This window comes from Diplotaxodon limnothrissa, linkage group LG14 (genome assembly GCF_057381915.1).
Source record: "Diplotaxodon limnothrissa isolate DT_005_m linkage group LG14, D_limnothrissa_male_GT1.1, whole genome shotgun sequence".
Classification (NCBI taxonomy): domain Eukaryota; kingdom Metazoa; phylum Chordata; class Actinopteri; order Cichliformes; family Cichlidae; genus Diplotaxodon; species Diplotaxodon limnothrissa.
The window spans coordinates 23,856,954-23,876,422 of NC_140609.1; the positions used below are offsets into that span (position 1 = coordinate 23,856,954).

The 19,469-nt window shown below is 40.9% G+C and overlaps 1 protein-coding gene across 1 annotated transcript in view; it reads right to left on the reverse strand.

Moving 5' to 3' along the window:
* Nucleotides 1-19,469, reverse strand: part of rsrc1 (arginine/serine-rich coiled-coil 1) — a 120,692-nt gene that overhangs the window by 91,752 nt on the left and 9,471 nt on the right. The window contains exon 4 of the mRNA XM_085370453.1: nt 7,806-8,015. Within this exon, the coding sequence (XP_085226579.1) occupies nt 7,806-8,015 (210 nt within the window). The remainder of the gene's footprint in view (nt 1-7,805; nt 8,016-19,469) is intronic.

The following is a 19,469-nucleotide window of genomic DNA, read 5'->3' on the forward strand; positions in this document are numbered from 1 at the left end:
TTTGGCCTTAAACCGGGTTTTGGAGAAGGGGTGTGGAGTCTAGTTAGATGACCTGCTTTTGTATCTAAAAGGGTTATCTAGATGTAAAGTAAGTCTATTATTAAAGACTACTACTTTGTTTTATTTGTTTGTTTTTTAATCTAATCTGCTCATTATTTGTATTAAAAAAAGAAATAACGACTACATGCAGCCATAGGCCAAGAAATGCTACAGCTGAACCAAACTGTGTGTGCATTTATCTACTGGGACCTGAGTGTGTGTCTGTGTGCATATGCTCGCTGTCCACCCTTTGCATGTAGGCATCACTCCTATTTCAGCCACCCAGCCCCCACCCAGACTACACACACGCACACCTACTCCTCTTCAGCTTCACCCACGTCTCATCTTGCTCCTGGCCACTAGGCTACCCCCCTTGACGCACACACAAATAAAACACACACTTACAGTTCATTGATTTAAGTCAATGTGAGTGTATCCTAACCTTCCGAGGACGGTGTTTGAAGTCTCTCTTACCTCCCCGGACCCGCTCCCAGAGCCAGACACAGCCTAGAGTCCTGCAAGAGTGCAGTGAAATGCAAATACAACAAACACACACACACACACACACAGAAGCAGCAGCTAGTGGTCCCATCCACACCACCCATACACACATTCCCACCAGGCTGAGAGGATGCCGCAGGCAGGGGCTACACACCCACAAACACACACACAAACACACTTACTTTCTCTGTGTATTACCAACACTAATGAGCTGATAGATGTTCAACAGAAGCAAAGAAGCAGACAATCATTTCCTCAGAGTAAGACAAGAAGGGAGAGAAAATCAACAGTAGTAAGTGAAAATGTGTGTGTGCCGGTGTCTAGGGTCTTGTTTTATTTTCTCTCTCTGCCTCACAGCATCCTGGCTTCCAGAGGTTAAGGCTGAGCAATGGAGCAAAGCTAGCCAAACTCAGGCCTGCAGGTCCTGCTGGGACCCCTGTGGTGAGGTTGGGTTCTGTTTAGTTTGTCAGCAGGGAAAACAGACTAATGAGAGGAATTACTAAACAATCACATTCACAGAAAGAAAACAGCAATGGGTGGGTTGGTGAGGACGGCTTGTTGTATAAAAATGTCAAGAAAATATGTTTTATATTAATGGTTTATTTTTTTTAAAAAGAAACTCTACCAATGTCCTATTCTGTTGAACTGCTGTTCCTCTCTAGCAGACAAAAACCTCTAAATGATTCTTTCATAGAAAAGGACTTCAAAAAAAGGCTTTAATGAAAGGTAGGATGTCTTTTCATTTCTTTAACCCTAAGCTCATTAGACAAACTCCTTTTACATGCACAGGCAAAAGATGGCTCTCTGCTGCCATGAGGTCTCCACGCTGCTCTCTGTGCCTCGGTTGCCCAGCCTGTGCCCATTTCTTACTCAAATTACATTAAATTGAGTACGATGAACCAATGTGTTCCCGTGACCCGGCATAGGCAAGGAGTTCAGCCTAATTGGACAGACCTCTCAGAATGAGCATGTGAAGCATGTGAAGCTTGCAGTACCTCTATGATCTGTTACAGAGAAAAGAGGTCAGCACCACCCAAAGCAAAAGCTTCTCCTAAAGAAGTAAAAAAAAAATTGTTGAAGGCATTGAATTCCAAGAAGGTTGCTTGAGATGAAGAGAAAAAGGGGGAAAAGTGAGAGTGTGCACACCTGTGTGTATGGCGTATGCATGCATTAACAATATAATGAAATGCAGAAAAACTGGAGACTGTTCTCCATCCACGACCTAACAAAATCCCTTCAAGCCTGATCAAAGCCTGAACCACTACAGCGTTTAATGATGCCAAACCCGTACTTACTAACAAACACTTACTTCTTACTATAAAATTTAGTTGTAGATTAAAAATAAATAAATAAATAAAAATGTAAAATGCTTAAAACCTGTCACTTTCTGTGAAGAAACAGCCATCTGTTAGCGTAAATTCTCAGTGTCTGCTCATTAATCAGGGGTGTGAATTGGGTCGGAACATCAGGTGAAATACGCTCTTACTTCTGTCAAGTACCAGCCTGGGGGCAGATGTGCACTTGTTAACATGAGACACTGTTTACCTCTTGTACTTTGTTTCAGGGAATACGATAAAACTCTGACAAATAAAATTAATCTTGACCTGTGCACAAGGTATTATGAGAAAGTATCTGGTGCGCTGCAAAGCTAATTTATATATATTCAGAAAATTGTCATTCGGCAGTAATTCTATCGCCTGCCAGGGGTGTTCAGACGGCCTTAATTTAGTGGTATTTTTTCAAAGAAAGACTTGCATGAGTTTAGATTCACCTAAAAATAAATCCTGCTCCAGATCAGCATTGTAGTTGATGAATTACAGTACCGTGCAAAAGTCTTGAGCCACCGTTTGTTTCTTTATATTTTGTTTCCATGGAGCCAGACTCTCTTGTTGGGCAATAGATTTTCTGAAAGTCTTTTAGTTTTTCACTCATTTTCAGTCCAGTCCTTTTTTTTATTGTTTGTCTGTTAAGATACTTAACGCCGATCTATGACTCATTCAAAAATAAAAAAGGTACCTAACTCACGAGATGAACCAGTGTTGGGTCTACACATAACGAAAAGAAAATAGGAAAAAATAATAGAAAAAAATAGCCTGTCAGAAAAAGCCTTTCTTCTCATCTCTATAGTAGAATCTACAAAAACAGTAAGAGATACGACAGTTTGACAAATGTTTTGTTATTTTTGCACCAGCAATCTGATTCCCAAAGAGCTATTGCCAAAACATTTGGCACAATTTAGCAGTTTTTGCCTCTATGCTGTATTTTCATGCAAGGTAGCACACATTTCAATGAGTCACTGCATCTATTTCCTAGCGACATATAAAGAAATGTGGGGTGACTCAAGACTTTTGCACAGTAACCGTAGAGCTGTGCAGGGGTTTGAAGGTTTAGCATGTGTATTCATTTAGGTGATGCACTCTAACAATTGTTTTGAGGACAGCAAATACACTCTGGATGTAATCTGATCTTCTTGAACTTTGCCCCTGGCATATTTCATTACTCGTGGAAAATTTATGAAGTAATTCAGGTAATTTTAAAAAGGAAAAAAAAACCTCACAGCTTGCTGAAATTTAATCTAGAGAATAAACAGGTCATGATGTCTTTATGAAACTGTGTTAAACCGTTTGAGTTTTTTTTTTTTTTCTCATCCATGAAAAGGATAGTTTCTCAATTATTGTCATCATAAATCATGAAAGAGAAGTGCTCATCAAAGGGCACTGGGCACATGTTAAAAATCACCACTGCATTCAGCTTAATGCTGAATAAAAACAGCATGCAGGACACAAGCATGCAATCTTATTGAGAAAAGTGTCAATGAAAAGAAAAGGTAAACAATGTAAGTGGTGGTTAAATTAAAGGAAACTAACACCCTCTCTGCAAGTACTAACCCAGATGCTTATCCAGAGCAAAGTTGACCTACTAACCTTGTACATAATCCTGTGTAAACACACACACGCACACACACACACTTGCATAGAAGTACACAAGTACACACACAACCCTACAATCACCCACTTACCCTTTGCCACTGGTGAAAAGCAACAAGATCTCTTAACAACAGCTCGTCTTTTTCAATAAATTTTGCATGAAAACATGCCGCTGGAGCACCAAGTTGCCTGCTGTCATACTAGAGGAGTCTTAAATGTTTAATGACAACAACACCAAACACATGTGCGCACACACAGAGTCGGTGTCAGGGTGCCGCACTGAGGGGCCCCTCTTTCATCCTGACAGACACTATAAAGCTCCTGAGCCGCTTCTCCACCCCGCCCCGCCATCAGCATACCACCGCCGCACTCCTCTCCTATCACCCAGCAAGAAAACCTGGATGTAAATGAGGCTGGAGTGTAATAGTATGTGGGAGTGCGCAGGTGTTTGTGTTCAAGTGGTGAGGATCAGGGGCTTGCATAGACCCTACCCCCATTGCCATTAAAAAAAGAAGAAGAATGGAAATGGAAAAGGAAGAGGAAGTAGCTTCTCAAATTAGATACAGTAAAAAGGGAAAAAAATGTTTTACATATTCCTGAAGCATCTTGTTGCTTCTGCCTTACTTCTGCTGAAAGAGGACATGCTAGGCAGCTAAACTCCTGTGAGCATCAAGCAGATTTTGGACAGTTATAAGATCATATCAGCATCTGCAGGCATAAATGGCAGCCATACTGACAGCTATCCAACCTGTGATGTTGTACTATCAAAAGTCAAAATTAAGCTGAAAACATATCTTCCTAAAATCATCTCAAACACTATTTATCAATTTTAAAATGAAATGCCAACTCTTTATGCTGGAAATGCAAGACTGAAAGAGGCACTAATGTGCTTGGATTATGGAAATGTTCCAGTGTTTTTCCTTTTTGGAGAGATGTTTTGGATTATATAGGCCAATAATTGAAGTGTAATTTGCCCAGGTCACCAAGATCATGTCTCCTAGGAGACAGAGATGCCTTACAACAGCTGAATAAGTATGTAATGGGAGTATTTATAGTTGGTTTAGTAACTTGTGCCAGACTAATTCTCAGGCGTTGGTGTCTGTGAGAAGATTTTAGGGAGGCTTAATTGTAAAAACGATGTGGTCAAGGAGCAATGGGACAGTTACTGAGAGTTTATATCCAGAATTAAAACGTAACTTGATATGAACTGTCCAGTGTGTACTGGACACTTGGCGAATGAATATTACCAAGTAACTTATTGTACAAAGTATTTTGTATACCTCACTCTACGTCAGTGTCTTTGAACATCCTTGTTCTGTCTTGATGCTTTTATATCTAATTTTAAAAAAAAAATTAACAATTGCAATAGTCTATTGTAAAGTAATATCACATGTCTTGGAGAATAATGTCTTTAGTGTTAAATCTGAAGTTAAAACTCCCCACCCCCACAAAAAAAACAAAAGAATTAACAACTTGGAAAGAAAAGATGTTTATATTTTATTTGTAAAAGGGCAAAAAACTCTATCAACACCCTGATATCGTTAAAAAAACATCTTTAAAAACCATATACATGTAAAATGTAGAAGCTTTGTAAAGGTAGGATTTAGCACAGCGGTGCATTGCAACAGATTTCACAGTTGCACCTACTGAAGTGGGTGCTGATTCGATATGTCACGTCAGTTAGTGGGTCAGCGCCATATGTCGAAATTATTCAATCTTTAAACCTCCACAGGCTTAGGCAGTTTTGAAATAAATCAACACTGCCACAGGTGGAAATGCACACACACGCACACGCACAGACTTAACACAAATATGCACACAGACAAGCTAAAGCAGGGTCAGAGATAAAAGAAGAGATTCCTATCGATGCTAAAGGATATTGAAGCCTTAATAAGAAAATGGATATAGTCTACTGGCCTTACATTTCACTGTTAGCTTTATTTGTTTTCCTGATACTGATCTAAGAAAGGCAATATGTAATGGCGGCAAATAAATGGGAGCACTTTTCCTTTAAAAGCAAATATCCAGTCTCTGGCCATACAGAGAAGTCTTAACACCCAAGCTTTTCACTGACGACCAACAAAAGTGATGAAAAAACAAGTGCTGAATACATAGAAATCCTTCAAAAATTGTTATTATCAACAAATACGACCCTATGATCTTTAATTCTAAATAAACATCTTGAATAACACATAAGTGTTTAACAATATTAGTGATCGTGCTTGTGTTTTCCTCAATGATGTCAATATATAATACTTCCTAAATACATAAAATCTGTTGTGCTAGCAAAGATATACATTTCCTCCTTTTCTTGGCATTTAACTCAGTTAATGAGATTCAGTACACGTGATTTCCAGCCACAGTTGTTCAAGTGCGTTACTTAACAAAAAAAAAGATAGAAAAGTTCTTAGATATACCATACAGCATTTCTGGTCTCTCACAGCCACTGCTACAGTGATAAGTTTCCTCATCTGAGTGCACAGTTGCATCAAGAACACATCTGAGGAATGGAGATTTTAGTCAGATCAAACAGTCATAAAATCAGAAACTGTCGTACGGCTATTACTGCATGTTTCTGTAAGGAAAAACCAATGAAAAGCCTAGAAAATACTCCCTCAAAGTGTTTCCTCCCAGAAAACTTTATGTGTTAAGTTTAAGCATAATATAAGCAATCCTTAAAACAAGAGTTTTGACAGTAACTGACAAATGCATCTGCTAATCTGCCAATGAGATCCTCAACTAATCATTTATCCGAAATTGAAAAGTGCCCATGATTGTTTTCTTAAGCTGAATATACTTGTTTATTATCAGCATTAAGGCTACATTTGCCATGAAATTTTCAGTCGATGAATTAATCAATTAATCGGCTTAAGGTTTTGTCGACTGTGAAGTAAATTCAGCCTGTCCCTGAGTTTCTAAAGTCTGGTAAGCTGATGTGTAGCACAACAGCTGCTCTGTATCACTCTTGGGATCCGCAGTTTAATACACACATCTGTGCCATTCAATGTGACAAGCAACAACAGAGTACCAGTTGTATTACAGTGGCCCCCAATCACATTAGAGAATGACGCGATGGGGGAGGGATATATCGGCAGACGCAAAGAGAAGCCTCTAAGGTAGTTATACCTGTAGTGGAGTGTATCTTCCCCACTCGCTGTCTGAGGAGGATGCACAGTATCCTGCGGGACCAACATCACCCTGCGCGCCACATTTTCCATCTGCTGCCCTCAGGGAGAAGGTACAGGTCTATACAGGCCAGAACATCCAGACTGGCCAACAGCCTGTATCCACAGGCTGTGAGGCTCCTGAACTCTCTGCCCCCCCCTCTCACGGACAATAACCATATCCAACTTCTTAATAGCAATGAACTGGTCTGCATTGGTGCATCATATCTTTATTCTCTTCCCCCTCCTGCCCCCCCCCCCCCTCTTTCTTAAATAGATAACTATCATATCTGATATCATATCTCACAGTACAATAATATTGAATGGGTTGCATTGTTGTATTTTGTCATGTTTCTCAGGTCTTTGTCTGAATTTCTACGAACATTATTGCTAAGGATTGTCTTATTGCATTGGAGTCACACTGGGTTAAATATGTACACTTGGGTTTTAAGGGGTATTTATTATTTTCTTCTTTTTTTGGGGTTGTATGGAAGCCCCAAACGCAATTTCATTGTTCTTGACAATGACAATAAATAAATAAATACTAAATACTAAATACTAACTGCTAACACTCTGAACCTGTTCCTCGTCTGTATTAGAGTCTTTAGTAGACATAAACTTGCAAGTGTAGATGTCCTTTGCTAACTTTCCTAACTTTAATAATAAGACACTCTTTTTTATTGTTTTTTTTTTCCTGGCAGAGACAACAAAGACATTTGGAGGTGCATATAATCCTGTTATGTTTCTAGACTTATTGCTGCCGGGTCCAGAGGGTGAAAAGTGCAGTTAAAGACATCAGAAATCATCTGGTGACCAACGCATTCAGTAAAAACCGAACCTGTGCAACACTCCTAACTACCATCTATTTTTATATCACTGTGAGATTTTCCTCTTACAAGAGGGAACTATATCGCATTACATAGCCCGTGCTGCCTTGTGCTTGATGAGAAGGAGAAATGGAGAAAGAAAGGGAATGATGGATTGATGGATGGAAGGATCGAGTGATGGATGGACGGAGCTGAGACCGAGCTCCGCATTTATGTCCGTATTACACCAATCAGCATTTTCTGCTCTCCTGTGGTCCAGTAGAGTCGACAGTACCTAAGACTTATTAAGGTATCTTTGTGTCTACCTGTGCTGTCACCTCACATATAAGGGATAATATCCTACTTACCCCTTTTTCTCTGCCTTATCTTTACTCTTGTCCTTCTCTTTGTCCTTGTCTCGGTCCCGTCCTCTCTCCTTGTCTTTTTCCCTCTCCCGGTCACGGCCCTTGCGCCGGCTCCGGTCCCTGCTGTGGCTACGGCTCCTTTTGCGGCTGTGGGTACCTCGCTGGCTGCGACTGCCGCTCCTACTTCGAGACCGCCGGTGGCGAGAATGAGACCTAAAGCAGAGATAAGGAAAAGTTAAAGCAAATAAACCTCTGACATTTCTTTTCATTTCTGGCACAGTAATACGAAAGGGAAAGCACCTTTATTGTTTTAGCTACTCGCGTTCTGCCTTGTGTCTATATTTCCCAGAATGCCTTTTAATCACTAAATGCCTAATCAAATGTGGCTGAAACTGTTTCACACCAGAAAAATGTGGCAAGAGGAATATGAAATAGAAATAGGTACAATAGTAGATTCAGTTTTACTTTTATAGCGCCAAATCACAACAACAATCCCCTCAAGGCTGTTTATACTGCAAGATAAAGACCTGACAATGTGAGAGAGAATATGCAGTTTTCAGAACTGAAATTCAAAGCAAACTGAAAACAACTATGGGAAATGACACCCAACACAGTTCAAGTTTTAGCAAATTGCGACTTTATGTTGCAATATAATGCTGAAGCATCCATGTCAATACTTCTAGGCTATATAAGCGACAGAGCGCCGATTCCCAGTTAACGTCATTCACATACAGCAGTGGACACAAGTGGATACAGGGTTCACAATTAAAACAGTTTTAAGTCATTACATTTGTTTGGCAATTTATTATAAAACTTCTTTACAGCTTTAATATATTTCAGCTGTTTTTATACGTGTAACAAAGCCAAACTATATTAGCTAAATTAATAGTTGTACTTTTCTACATATATAAAACAAAACTCCGTTGCTTATCGGTACGTTCGGTAGAGGATCGATTTAGTTCCATCCGAGCTACCAGGCTTTGAAACACTGGTGAAATTCCTGCATAGCAACACTTTGAGGCTTGCATCTGCTAAAACACAAAATGAAACTCTGAGATCAAATTTCACAGGAGCTGATAGATTCATCGTTCACTGGTCCACAGTAATATTAGTTATATACAAGCCCACACACTATAAACACACACACACACACACACACACACACGCTCACAGAAAAACCACACTGACATTTTAGAAATTGAGCCAATTAGAGGCTGGCTCAGAGGAAGACCTATCATTGGTATTGATCCTGACACTGGCCCTCTGGTCTCAAAAAGATTTGCAGTGAGAGATTTACTTTGTTAGCCATGACACACGAACATAAACACACTTACTTTGAACATACAGGAAAGGGAAAATTCAAAGTGTAATTTATATCCCAAAGACTTCGATGCATTAAGACAAGTAATACTGAAATATAAACTTATTGATGTGTCGCTGCATGTTCCTATCAAAACAGAAATGTGTTACAACTGTGTGCGTTTGTGTGTGTGCAGAGGGGAAAGAACATGATTTGAAACCCCAGTAGAAATCGGCAGCTGAGATGCCGTTATTTTCCATCATCTATCATTTTATTGATTTGTCTATAAAAACAGTCAAACCTGCTGTCCATGAGCTTTATTGCTTTCCCCCCTTTATTAGTTTGCAGTTTGGGACATCCAGAGCTGTCTCTCTCCCGACAGAAAACTAATCATTTTCTTCAGATGCCTGTCACCATCCTAACAGACAACACTCTGACAACTGTTGCAATCAATTAGGCCGGGGCGATCCTGATCACCGGAGAATCCCTGCTCTGTTTCTGTGCTCTATGTCTACACTTTCTCTCTCTCTCTCTCTCTCTCTTTTTAAACTGACACTGAAATCCTAAATGTTAGAAATAAATTCCACATCCCTCAAAAGTCCAACCAAACACTCCTGTTGGAAAAACTATTAACATATTGATTATTCTGCTTGTATTTGTTTTTTTAGATAAAAAAAATGTAGAGAATGGTGAAAAAATCCCCAAGGTGACACCTTTAATCTCAGAGTCAGCTGCATAACTACATAACATGTAACTCATGCACTGCAGTCAGCTACAACAGCCCCTGTGTGGTATAATTTTCCTGCCAAGCCATTCTCATCGCATCTGCAGATCAGAAACTAAAGCAGTAACCTGGGGTGATTATCAAAAATAATTGTTATGATACATCCTATTCATAGGTAAAGGTGAGAGCAGTCTTCAGTTCCAGGCATGGTGATTGGCTTGTTAAATATAGCCTTTACTGGAACTATGATTCAGCCAGTCAGGGAATCACTTGTAAAGAAAAAAGAAAAATCTTGCACTTTTTGGGGGGTATGGAGTCTCCAAGAGAGATAATCCATCATGGCCCTGACTGACCTTGGAATGAGTGAATATATGTGTTGACAATGCATGCGTATGTTTTTAATCAGCAGTACATGAGGGGAAATACAACAGAGCCGCAGTGTTCCAAGTCCAAGTCCTATATTTACAGCCAAGCAAATTGTGGTCAGAAGCAGTAGATGCAATAAACAGAACTTCCCTCTTTCCCTCTCCCTCTATTTCTCTGTCTCTGTCTCCCATTCCCTTCCTCCCTCTGATGGCAAAGAAAACAGCCCACTTCTGGGGTGTGCAGCAAATTAAATTTACTGTAGTTAATAGAGTGAGCCTATGCTGCTAAATGTCAATTTCCTGACCAAGTCCTTCCCCTTGGAGAATGATTAGCTAATTTAAGGCTGGGGATAAATGGGCTAATGCAGGACACACACAGATAAACAGCCACAGTTGGACCCCATTCCAAGCCCTTCCCCTGCTTTACATTTTATTGGCCTTATTATCTCCAGGGAAAATGGGTCCCCCTATGACCTAAACATATTTTCATTTCTAATAAAAGGCCCTTGCTGGTTGCCCCCATGTGCAGACCTCCTCCCTCCACACACGCGCACGCACACACGCACACACGCACGCACACACACACACACACACACACGCACACACACTCCCCCCTTGCAGCCTCCTTTCCTCCATTCCTTCCTCGTTTCATCGTCCAATCCATTAAATCGAAGCTCTGCAATTGGCTGGGACCATTTTCCTGGTGAATTATCAATAGAGTAATTATGCTCCATGTTGGGAGCTGGGCTGAAGCTTATCGCCGCTGACCCCCCAGCGCGCGCCAGGATATGATCCCTCACCACAGCCCATTGGGGTAATTATGTGGTCGGGTGTGAAGCTGGATGGTGTTTTACCTTTATCTGTATTCTATTTCTGTTTTCACTGAAAATTGGACATTAATGGCAGCTACGCGATACCACTAGTGTCAGATACAGGTGAACGCCTCCAATGGAATCTGACCCGAGTCGAATCATTATTCACGGTTCGCAGTGTACGGACGAGCAGCACATGAACCCCCCACACAAACACAGAAAAAGACCAATCATCCGCACTGTTCGTTTAACCTTATCTGGCACCTGTTTGAGCAGACGCGATGGACATTCACACAGTTTCCTCTCCTTTCTTCCCAACCTCCATCCTCTGCTGGGAATACAAAAAGTTTGCGTCCGTGGTGTTTTGTTTTGTTTTTTTTCCCCCCCTGTAGAAGAAAACACCAACACAACATCTCGTCTCCTCGGTAACACCACGAGTGTCGCACCTGTCCATTACCCCAGTGCAGCAAAGCAGTGATTAATGGCAGTATAACTTTAACTATATCACATTTCAGAAGACACTGTTTCCCCTGTTTGACCAGCGATGCATTAAGAGATAGACATGCAGTATAAAAATGACCATCTCCGTTTTCTTGCAAGATACTGTATTTAAGAGGGCACGAGGGAAAATGATTGATCATTGTAACTTTTAATTTGCTTATTCCCATCACCGAAGGCTTGCTAGAAATGTGTCAGGGGAATGAAATCCTGCCACACTTCTAAACTAGCATCCAGGCCAGCCTTATTTAAAGATTAGTGGTTTTTCTGGAACTTTGTGTAATAAAGCATCTTCTATTTTAAGCTAAAAATAAGTGACATTTGAACACTTTGTCATCTTCCTAAAGATGCAACAAAATGATTAGCTTTTATTAGCTTTTTATATCATCATTAAAATGAGTTTGTCTTGTTTTACGCAGAAATTTAAACATCAACAATGCACTCCGAAGGGGCAGCTGAGCAGATGTTAATGATGATATTTATGATATGACTTTAAAAATGATTTGTGGCATATCAGATGAAACAGAAACGATAGGCTATTCATTATTAACTGGGACCTGCTTGAAGGAGGAGGGGGGCACATAAACTTAAAAATCCTTATTTATTCAGACAGCATGATCCAGAAACAATAAAAAAGCAGGACCTGACACCAATATCCAAACTATGTCTGACCTAAACTGACATAAAAACAGCATAAATAAAAAAGATAAAACTTATTGTAATAACTTGTAAGTCATTTTTAAACACCACAGAAAGACCGATTTTTGAAAACCTCAACTATTACAATAAAAACAGAATATTATTGCATTGCCTGGGAAATGTATTTGACTAGAAAATGGGAAAAATTTAACCTATTAAGTTAACGGTAAAGCACTGGATTTAAGTACTCTACAGCCACACACACACACAGAAGAAAAAAGCTCGCTAGTCGACTTTTCCGAGCAATAGACAGATTGAAAAAGAAACAGGCCTATTGAAAGCGAGACGATCCATATTTGAAGAACTTCATTAATGCACTGTTCCCCGCCGAGTTATTTCCAGTGACAGAGCACACAGCAGCAGCTTCATGTTCAAGTTAAAAGTCACTTTTCTTTTTTTTTTTATACAATTTCAATGTGTCTAAAAGCACCTTGAGTGAGCAATGTGCATTTCCTGCTGCCAAAAGACGTGGAAAACAGCTGTTCCTGCCCGACGCTGCCTGCTGAATGGAATGCAAATATGTTAACCATCCAGAATTTATTACTTTTGAGTGCTCTTCAAACGCAACGGCAGACACAAGTTTAATTTATGATATTCCTCTAATTATGAGAGCTGTTGAAATCATTTCCCAAGCTGCTTCCTCCTTCCAAGCAGCCACAATATCTGTTCCCTCGGTTCACAGTACACGCACAGACGCACACACTCAGACGGATTCAGTCATCCACTGTGCACACCCACACAGAAACATAAATATACATACACACACACTAGCACACAAGGAATCGCTGCAAAGTAGCTGATTGTGAGCACAATTAACACAGCAAAGACGGAGCATGAAAGATTCACAGAAATGTTTTTTCTTCATTCCGCTCTGCTTCATAAAAGCAAAGTTTAGATTTGTCATAATCTTCAGTTTGCTTTTAATTTGGCAGTCGTCAACACAAACGTCTGCAATGCCCTGCTACGCTGTGAAACAGAAATGAGACCCCATGCAGGCCACCCACTCACTATCTCCCATACACACCCAAACACACACACACACACGGCTACAGCCACAAGCCACAAGGTCAAGTCATTTAGCAGAGTTCAAAGGCCTTCAAAGATCCCTCAGATCTATATGAACCTAAACGGCCAGCCAACGATGAGAGAAAAGATGACTTTCTGCAGCAAGATACAGTTTCCATGTGTGTGCACGCATGCTTCTATGCCCATGTATGTGCATGTGCTGCTGGGTGCTTGTGTGTTGATTACCCACAGTCTTCACTGTCACATATGCGCAGTGTCACTCAGCCTCTACGTCGCAATCCTAAACTTGGCCGTCTGGTGTGCACTCGCAACCTTTGACCTCCTTGCAGCCGCAGCTTGACATGACACCCATTAGCAGCTGGAGCTGGGGCTGGCCCAGCCACTCGCTTTGACACAAGGTCAAGTAGAGGTCACGCTCAGACTAGGTGCTAACTCGCCAACTCGCTCACAGCCACTCACGCAATTGAAACCCACTTTTTTCTCCCCCTCTTTCCAAATCCATCACGGCTCGGAACAATTAGCTACGCTGAATCAGAGTTGTTTTGGATGTCGCCGTCCCCATCGGTAAGGAGGGAGAGAAAAGTAGAAGGACAAACAAGGAAGAGGAGAAAGGACATGGAGCAAAAGGTGAAGGACAGCAGGAGGTTAAGGAGGGAAAAGAGGGGAAACGATTTTTTAAAAAGTTGGAAAGTCAAGAACAATCAGAGTTTAAAAAAAAAAAAAAAAAAAAAACCCGAGGAAGAATGAAAAAGAAATTGGGAGAAGACGGAGCAGACAGCCGTACTTCACATCAAGCTGGCTCCAATTAGCAGGTGTGCTCTCAGACGCTCACTCTCCCTCTCTCTCTCTCTGGTCAGGGAAGATGTATTTTTCTGCCTTTTATACGCATGTATTTATGAAGTGGTAGGAGATCTGAGGGCCCTTAGCATAACAGCCTTTTATTGTTTAAATGTGGACTGCTCGGCCCCGTGTGCTTAAGTGATTTAGGAACCTCACAACTCCGGTATAAGAAAAATCATAAACGCTGAGACAAACCATGTGGGTGGACTGTAAAAGGCACAGAGGAACAGGCCGACAAAAAGCAGACACACATTCCACTACTAAAGGGAAACTACACTTAATTAAACACCCAAGACACAACTGGAACAGTGCCCTGTAAAAAACATGGAACTATTAGTTTCGCCTCTTCGGTGGAATAACAAAGTTGTCTTCTAACAGAACAGAGACTTGTCTCATAAAGAAGTTTCTAAAAATCTTTTTTTTATAAACCGCTGTCGAGATTGAACAAGGAGAGGAGAGAAACACTGGAAGAGAGATCAAGAAATGAATAGAAAGAGAAAACACTCGTACCCTTCGAGGAAACCCCCCCCCCCCCAATTCTGTCACTTCACATAATCTACATGTCCTGTGCATTGAACTAGAAGTAGGAGAAGTATGATTTTCCCCCCTTTACTGCTCACAGACAAACACAGAACTTTATGACTCGAGAACTCGAGACGCTCCAGTTTCGTAAACATTGAGCAGAAAAATATACAAACATATAGACCAGCTCTGGTGAAAATTTAGTTTAGTGTATATCATAAGTCAATTTTTTATACATGCGGCATGCTAAGTATATGGCTTTTATATCTAAGGGAATTTCACTGTTTGAGGACATTTCATATCTTTACATTTTATGTTATTTAAATCTAAAGATAAAGATATTAGAATTCACGTTTTTAAAAAAAAAAGTTTGCAAGTTACTGTGATGGCATGAATGTCATTCTTTACACATCTGCAGTGCCACGCTTTGTGTCAATATCCCACCAAGTTTATAGAGAAATCTGCCCAACTTCCACTCCAACAAAACCGTTGACTGCATTTAGAATAATTACATTTCCCAGCTTTTATTTAATGCCAAAATCCCAACGTCAAGTTCTCTGTTCAACCAGTCACAGAAATGCTCTGCTCCTTTGTTCAACCAATCACACGACAGTTGGCCACGTATCCTTTGGCTGATCCATCTATCTCCACTTCCTCCTCATGTCCTCGACTGTGCCAAAACCCAAATGGATACATAGAGCAAAAAAAAAAAAAAAAAAGGAAGACAAATTTCAAATAGAAAACCTCATGCGCATGCTGAGAAAGTGTTTCATTACTTTTAAAAAGATTGTCAAGGTTTCAGTCAAGGCGCACATGATCCTCGTTTCATTTCTCTGCCATTCTCTCTCATTTTTCTTCTCTTTTTCCACAAATAAATTACCAAATGTGTGAGTGAAACCACGTGCGTGTGTGTGCGGTTGCTTTGCTTGTCCAAAGAGAACTGACAAGTGCAGGCAGTCGATCCATTAGCTGGCAATTTGCTCTTAAGTTGTCCGGGTTGGGGACGGGGGCGAGGGCGGTGGGGGAAGAAGGGTTTTTTGGCAAGACAATGCACATGACTCTGCTGAGGACAAGTTAAGTGAGGTGCTCACACACATAATCCTAGGCCATCACTCAAACACCCCTTTAAGACATGCACTCTTACGCACAGCCTAAATGGAAATCAGTGGCCCAATAACGAAAACAAAAGCCTGTTGTAAAAAATTTGGATGCATCTAATAATGTTAAAAAATCATTATAGTATAAACAGGGCCATGCCAGCAAACTTGAAACTATATGTGTTTACATATGCATCCTCCAAGTTCAAGTGTCCATATGGCCGGAGTAGGCACACAACGAGAGTACAAGGTAAACACGGCTGACTGAGGTTTGTCCATGCATGCTCTCTGAGCTCAGGTCTCCATGGACTGGCTCAAAACCTGGCCAGTGAATCTCACACACACACAGAGCACATAAACATACCTCCCGTCCACCCTCCCTCCCTGTGTGTGTAGTATGTTTAAGCGTGAAAAGAAGAACTGTGGACAGACGGTGGCGTTTATGTGTGCATAAATTAAGAGCAGAAGCTGTTAATTAAAAGGGGGGGGGAAATACGCAGGGATGAAATAAAACTTTGCTAATCGACTGCTTGGCAAGGTGACCTCCGAGTGCGTCGGCCATCGTTCTAGGACCTGCTGTCCTGCTGGGCGAGGGGCACAGGAGGGCAATGTGCAGGTCTGACTATGAAAAGAAGACAATCGGGTAGAGCGCCCCTCTTCTCTTTGCTCTCTCGCTCTCTAGCAATGCATCTCTAGCTCGCTCTATCCTCCTTCTCCGCCCAGAGCGTTATTAGACCCAGAGCTCCGCTGCGGCTCCAAACAGCTCAATGACAACACACAGGGCCTGCCAATTAGAAATAATTAGACAGTCATTTCAGTGGCAAGTCTTTTTAAGTGCATATATAACGATGCAATGATGCTTATTAGCCGGCCTGAGCCGGCGAGGACCAGGGCCTCAAACGCTTTGGTGCTGGAGAAAATAATTATGCCAGTGATCACAAAGCGAGCTGCACATCTCTGTACTTCACCTCCACGCGTTTCAAAAATCCACTTCATTAGCTCCCGTAATTAATCCTCCATTAATTGCAGGAAAAGCCCAGTTTACCTCCCTTCGTTTCTAATTATCATCTTATAAATAGTTATGGTTCTAATTAATGTGTTCATTAGGCAGGATATTTCTCTCAAAGCCTCGCTGGGAGCCAAAGGTCCGGCTCAGCTCTCTCTGAAGCCTAACCAGCCAGAAGGTGAGGCCATCCTGCCTGCATTTGCTTTTATTTTACTACATTCAACCTCCTAATTGGCATTTAAAACCCAATTTGGAAGAACTTCAAGAAGCTTAAATAGGAGAGAGAGACAGAGAAAAAGCAGGAAGGAGAGTGAGAGAGATACATTTGGTGTTCATTTTCCTATGCCAGAGCTAAAAGCGTTTCTGTCTCCGTCTTTCTCTCGGTCTGGCCAGACGGATGAGGCTTTTCACTGTCATAAAGTGAACACAATGAGGGCTGATTGCATGTTATTAGTGTTTGGCATTTCAGTGGTTTTATTTTCAAAACAGCAAATCTGTTTCTCTACCCAAAAAAATAACACTGGAAATGACATACTTCTACTGAGTTTCAGTCATCAAAGAACTAAATCGTGTCTTTGGTATACAAACAGAAATTAACTTTAGGCTGGTGTCTATGATACCTAATTAACCCTGAAGACTTTCACTGGCAGAGGTGCAAAACAATACAAAACCTTCTCAATTATTACAGGTATGATCTTGAAACTGTATCCTCATTTTATCATTTTGCATTTACTTTTTTAAGACAAGACTATAAACTTGAAGATTTTAAACTGTAATGCTATTAATACAGTTATTTTGGGTACTTGTATCACTCATCCTCAAATATGATGTTGCTCGGCACAAATTATATTGATTTACTGTATGTTTTATGTCTCCAGTATATATATATTAACATAAAATGTTAATTTGTGTTTATAACTTCTGCTCCTGGGCATCACCGCTGCTTCCCAGCAAGAAGGTCCTTGGTTCAAATCCACTGGCCGGCTCATGCCTCTGTGTGGAATCTGCATGTTGTGCTTGTGTGTGTGTTCTCTCCAGGTATTCTGGCTTCCTCCAACAGTCCAAAGACATGCATGGGGCTAGGTTAATTGGCAATGCTAACTGGGCTGTAGGTGTGAACGCAAATGGCTGGAATGGTGAAAGGTTTGACTGCAATAAACAGGCGACCTGTTCACGTGTACCCAGCCTTCACCCTATGACAGCTGGGATAGGGTGATAGGGTGTCCAGCCCACCCACACCCTGAAACCAAATTGGATAAGCTGAACAAAATTAATGGATGGACTTTTACTCAGTTTTAGCTGCTTCAAAACAAACGTGTTGAGTGACCTTCAGAGAAAACCGATTATTAGGACATAAATGCTGTCAATTAAAAAAAAAAACAACAAAAAAAAAAAACATACTAAAAGCTAATAACATCACAGCTAAGATAAAAAGATATTTTATTTTCCCAAATAAACCATTCAAATTTTGCATGTTCGTAGTGATTAGGGACAACAGTTGGTGTGTTTTATATTGAAAATCTCGATAGGTACTAGTGGTTAAACAGGCAGTTAGTCCAATTGTACTAATAGTGCCTTCCTATGTGATGATTGGAGTTTTAGGGAAATACAGAATTTCCTCATTTTACAACCATACTAATGAGAATGAGTATGAATGTTCTTTTCTAATTTTGAAGTAACTTTCTGCTTTGAACCCAGATCAATGTGCTCAAATGATTTCTGACATAATGATTAGGCGACCGAGATATTCCTCTTTGCCCTCTATGAACTGACATGAAAAAAATGTTAAAAAATGTTTAAACTACATTTTCCAACCGCCGCTACAACGTAACAAGCTTTATGTGTCATTACTACCCATTTGTTTAGCAGACGGATAATATGAGTAAAGGGACCAGTCTGTGCCGTCTGTGATGTTAAACTCGTCTTTGTTTAGGACCATCGAATTTTTGTGCGTGTGCGCGAGTGCAGACTACAGCTAGGTTTCTACCCAGGGGAGTGGGCTAGTGTGTTGTGAGCCTGCAGGATGGAGGGGTGCGATGGAGAGGGGGGTGGCTTGGCAGAAGTGAAGGGGAGGGTGAGTAGGAGGGGGGTTTCCTCTGGCAGTAGAGGGGAACACTGCTTGCGGCGAAGCGGGGATGAAAGAGGCTGTCTGTGTCAGTCACTTATTCCTCCCTTTGGTAAATAAAGGTTTCTGACAACAAAGCCGAGCAGCGCTTGACTGGCCTTTACAGCAGATAAATAAAAAAGACAACACAGAAAGAGAGTAAGACAGAGAGAGGGGGGAAAAGAGAGAAACACAACAACAAACGCGTTCAGATCTCATGACGCATGTTGATTTTTATGGAGTAGAGAAGACGTAGCTGAACTAAACCAGGTCATCTTTCAGTTTAAATCAACACTTTGCAAGTCCGGTAATAGGGGAAGAAGGAAAAAAGGGCTAAATGTCATCCTGAGGAAAGGGGAGAAGAAAAGCTGTTGAGAGTCTATGGGATAACAGACAGACGGATGGAAAAAACAGCCAGAAGCCTGCTCTTAAATTCCAGTATAAGACCCACTACAACATTGGGAGAACACAAGTGAGATTCTGTACCTTGAAGAAGAAAAAGGATGTAAGGATTGTTAGCAGTCTTCCTCATTTTATTTTGTATCCATCAGCCACACAATTTACCCCTTATGGCCAACTTATAAAAGCAAAATGTCAGTGTGTTTTTGAGGAAATCGGATTTCACATGTCATTTCCTCGAAACACACTCGGGCTCGTTTCCCTCATGAAGCTAG